Source organism: Ziziphus jujuba, chromosome 10 (genome assembly GCF_031755915.1).
Source record: "Ziziphus jujuba cultivar Dongzao chromosome 10, ASM3175591v1".
Lineage (NCBI taxonomy): Eukaryota > Viridiplantae > Streptophyta > Magnoliopsida > Rosales > Rhamnaceae > Ziziphus > Ziziphus jujuba.
In genome coordinates, this window is record NC_083388.1 from 17380285 (window position 1) to 17385345 (window position 5061).

A 5061-nucleotide genomic window follows, 5' to 3' on the forward strand; every position below is an offset into this window, starting at 1 on the left:
GTCCCATATTTTAGAAAGATCAATCTAGGGGTGGTCAATTTTTGTAGGTGAAGCTAATTGATCAAAATGGTAGAGAGAGTCTTGAATTAGTCAAATAGAAGCCTCCCTCCTTTCCTTGAAGGAGGACTTTATTGTTCAAAAGCGGGTCCATTACCTTTCTATGGGAAAATATTGGTGGGAAAGTTTGGTTACCAGCTCCTTTTTCTGACCAATGAAATGAAAGTTGTTCCTATATATGAACATAGTTAGGACTTAGGGAACATTGAAAGAGGCACAAACAAATATTTATTGGTTTTACGGTTCCTAGCCATGGATATCGCACATGCAGACATTCTTCAAGTCAAAAAGATTAGTACTATAAAATGAGATACATCAACGAAAACATATTTTTTTCTCTCATTTTTATTAATTTGTCAAACAAGATGTGCTCTTCTTCTTGTTCATGTTCTTCTCTTTTCCTTTTTCATTTTTGCTACAAGACAATTTTGCTTAATTCCAAAATTTGGAGTTTGAAAACAATAAATCTTCCGAGGAATTTTGTGCTAATGAAAAATGTTTTGTTTTGTTTTTCTTGATATGAAAATAAAAAACTTCAACCAACGACAATGTAAGAAAATAATAGTTTTAGCATTTAGTAGTTCATAAGAGAACTTTCAAAAGGAAATCTAAAAATTTTCTTATGTAAACTGTCTCAATGACCAATAGAGATATCCTTTTTTTTCTTATGTAAACTGTCTCAATGACCAAAAAAAATTCAAATATTGAAATTGTGTTAGTTTTTTTTTTTTTTCCCCTTCAAATTTATAGCAAATTGATTTGTTAAATTAATAAACTCTACTATTAAATAACACTAATAAATAATTGAAATAAGCAAATTACACAATTTAATAGGAGAAAACAAAAACTAAAAACAATTTTTTTTTTTTTTTTTTTTTGGAAAAAAGGGGGAAAAAATTGCCTAAGTAATGCACTATATATATATATAATGATAGTTGAGGTCCTATATTTTTTTTGCTTAATTAGTTAAGGTCCTATATATATATATATAAGCGGCATTTTGAGAGAAAGAATATTAAAGCCCCTAGCTAATTTTTCTAAAATAAAACGATTTAATTATCACCAACACGGTTACAGTTGTATAGGAAGAATAATATTATTGACCACTAATGGATTAGGAAATTTATTCCACAGACAAAAGACAATACATGAAACATGAGACGACCGAACACCGGAGATGTAAAATATTCAAAAAGCAAAATAAATTTTTAAAACATTGAAAACAAAACTTCACTCGCATTTCTGTATGTGAAAGTTAAAGATACCTACCTAATGTTTAGCTTTAATTAGTTAGTTTATCGGATTTGTTTAGAATTCTATGGCTCTACGTGGCAATTTGTATTCTACTCAGTTCTTATGTGCATCGATTTCTAAAATAATTCGTACCCAACTGGAAAAAAAATAAATAAATATACAAAAAAAATAATAATTTAAGAAGTAAGAAGGAAGGAAAACATGATGTGCAAGGCATATTCAAATTTAAATCATTGAATTGAAAAGAAATGGACTCAAACAAGAAAAATGTCAGAATTAATTTTGTAGCTAGTGTTAGAATTAATTTTGTAGCTAGACTAGGCAGCCCACGTGCTAAAGAAAAAAATGCAAATAAGTTTTTTAATCTTAAGCAAAAAATGAATTATCAAAAACATTGGGAAAAAAAATCAAATAAACAAAAAGGAGCCCTTTTGATTCACTGTTGGAAAGAAGAAAATTGAAAAGTTACCACTTATGTAGATAAACTGCTAAAAAAACTTTGTATCAACGTCATAGAAAAAGAAATTTATTATTAGCAATAGGGTTAGTTTAGTTTTTCATTTAGTTTCAAAATTAATGGTGAAAGTATTTGCATATACCAAAACCGTATATTTTCTTGACAAATTTCCAATCAAAGATCAAATGGTTTATAAATACAGCAAAAACAAACGTGACAAATTGTCCTTTTTTGATTACAACTTAGCGAATTGTCCTTTTTTTTATTTTTGGTAAATAACTTAGCAAATTGTCCTTGGAAATGGAAATGCCTGTTTTCCACATGAGATTTTTATGAAGAAAACGGAAAAAAAAATAGTAAGGGAACCCATATATAATATCTCTGACACCACAGGGAAGTTAAGGCTCAATAACCCAAAAAAAAAAAAAAAATCTCTTGAATGGTGTACTACTCATTGATCTAGTAGTGTTTTTCCAAGCTTCAAACTAATCCAAGCTTCAAACTAATTGGCCAAAATACACATATGAAGCTCATTTAGAACATAATGAACATTATAAATATTGGGTTTAAAGGCTTTTCTTTTGACATTTTTATTTTTATTTTTATAATTTTGAAATTCATGTAAATTTGTTCTTATGTATGTATACATGCAAATGCAAGTGGCTAGAAAAGTGAAAACGCATAGTAGACTTGTTGTTGCTCCCGCTTTTATCGCTGATTTTCGATTCCCCGCGCTAGTTTGTGATGCAATAGAGCCGTAGACTCCATACAAGAGACTGACTAACTCTGAGTCTGTGTGTGAGAGAGAGAGAGAGAGAGAGAGAGAGAGAGAGCATATAGGAATAGTATATAGGAATTGGCTTTGCTAGGCTTTTGGCCTTTTGTGCTTTTGTCCAACCTCGCTTAGTCTCTTAAGAAAGCAACAGGGACAAAAGAAAGTAGTGACTGTAGATATGCTACTTCTTATAAGACCTGGAAGAACCACTCAAAAACCCCACCTCCTTTCCCTTTCTTTGCTTCTCTCTCTAACTCTCTCTCTCTCTCTCTCTCTCTCTCTCTCTCTCTCTCTCTCTCTCCCTCTCTCTCGCTTGACATATTACATTTAATTCTTCGGAGCATAACCAGAACATGGACAATCAACGAAGTTCTCTTCTAACCTGGGCTTACTGCTGCCAAGGAAAGGTAAAAACAAATTTCCTTCTTTTTTTATTTTCATTTTTTTTAACATATATATTTCAACGGGTATTACTAATGAATAGTTTGGAAATTGAAAATGTATAATGGGTTTGCTTGTTTTACAATTTGGGACCCAAGTTTTCATGATTCTACCACTTGGGGTTCTGCCGAAATTTATCTTTGGGTTATTTTGTTAAGCAATTGGAGAGCTAAATTGTTAATGGTAATTTGTGTATTTTTTATCATACAGTCGGTGGATGAGTTGAGGCAAACCCTTTTGTACACAACATTAGAGCTTGAACAGACAAAAATTGCAGCTCAGGAGGAGCTAAGAAAGAGAAACGATCAAGTAATTCAGCTCGAAGATCTACTCAACAAGGCCATCCGAGAAAGAGATGAAGCTCATGAGAAATGCCAAAGACTCCAGATTGAGAAACTCCTACTTCAACAGCAACAACAACAGCAACAGCAACAACAAACAGCTCCTCTTTCTGGAATTTCAAGCATTGAAGATGAACCCAGAAGGGGAATTGACTCCAATAATGGCTTTTCTTCTTCTGATTGTGAAGAAAGCATTGTTTCATCACCAGTTATAGACCCAATTCAACCACCAGTTCAATTGCCACAGCAGTCTGCAGCACCATCATCATCATCCATGCCACAGGGAACATTAGAGCTGCTTTCTGAAAAGCCATTGCCTGAAAAGGGAAAACTTTTGCAGGCAGTCATGAAAGCTGGTCCACTCCTTCAGACCCTTCTTCTTGCTGGACCACTTCCTCAATGGAGACACCCACCACCACCTCTGGAGTCCTTTGAGATCCCACCTGTGACCATTCCTTCACCACCACCGCCACCACCACCACCACCATCATCATCTTCACAAATCCACCAAGATTCCTTGATTAACATCACTAATTGCAACATAACCAACTGTGGAAGAATGAATAGGAAAAGGGTTCTTTATGAAGGCTCTGATTCTCCAATAGAGACCAAGTACCAAAGGGTTGTACTCCACTGACTATTACAGAGTAATCCCTTTAAATTTTATAGGTTTATATTATAATTATATACGACTAAAAAGAGGTTAGTGAGGATGGAAAAATTTGCAAGTTGTGGTTATGTGACTGATCTAGCATTTTGTACAGAGGCTTGTTTTCGATTAAAGAAGCTTATCCAAAGTTTTTAACTCAGTGGGAGAGAAGTGAAAATGAGAGGGAGCTTGTTTTAGGCTTCTCTGCTCAGCATTTTGTGTGGGGTTTATCTCTTTTTTTTTTTTTTTTTTTTCCCTTTCACATTTTAGTTTTGCTCCATGATGTGAAAGGGTTGTAGGGTAGGCTTGGTTTTTTGCCAAAATTGTTGTGGGATGTAAAATGTAACTCTGAATCTAGTTCAGTAAGAGTTTTTGTGTGTGTGTGTGTGTGTGTATGTGTGTGTGTGAGTATGATGTTGAAAGAGAGAGACAGATAGATAGAAAGATTGATCACCCAAAAAAAAAAAAAAAAAAACAAATTAAGGTGATGGGTATGGAGTTGTTGGGGTTTGGAAGATGGGTGAGGCCAACAACCAGAAGGTTTTTTAGAAGAGCCCTGTCTGTAGGGTTTGAGTGGTTCCCACAAATCAGAATCAGGATCTGCTGCTGGTGTGATGTATGATTATCTTTAAGTCTTTGAGGGTGGTAGTGTTGATTATTTTAAGTCTAATCGTATGTTTTTCTCAAAAAATCATTTCCCCCTCTTTATTTATAATACTAATTCACTCTAGAGGGTCTTTATTTAATTTAATCTTTGTCCCCACTCACACTTTGCTTATACTTATTTATTGCCTTAAACCTTTTATCACTCTAAAGGTGGAGCAAAATAATGCAAATGGAAATGGTATCCAATTTTCCAATCCCATTGCAATATTGGAATGCATTGCGTTGACTAGCTTTTTTATCAGCATAAACCTTCTCCAATTGAAATTGAGCTTTTTATTTGTCCATCCTCTTTACATATTTCACACCTTGAAGCCGAAAAACATTGACAAAATTTGATGATTCTTTTGGCCTCCCATTATCATAATCATGGTGCTTCAAATTTTGAGAAATAATTTATTTGTATTTGCTCAAATGCCCACAA

The 5061-nt window shown here is 33.6% G+C and overlaps 1 protein-coding gene across 1 annotated transcript; it reads left to right on the forward strand.

Annotated features, from left to right (window-relative positions):
• Nucleotides 1-2596: 2596 nt before the first annotated feature.
• On the forward strand, nucleotides 2597-4453 carry LOC107411434 (uncharacterized). Its single transcript, XM_016019014.4, has 2 exons — nucleotides 2597-2950; nucleotides 3195-4453. The coding sequence occupies exons 1-2, from the start codon at nucleotides 2897-2899 to the stop codon at nucleotides 3960-3962; spliced, it is 822 nt and encodes a 273-aa protein (XP_015874500.2). The 5' UTR covers nucleotides 2597-2896; the 3' UTR covers nucleotides 3963-4453.
• The last annotated feature ends 608 nt before the right edge of the window (nucleotides 4454-5061 follow it).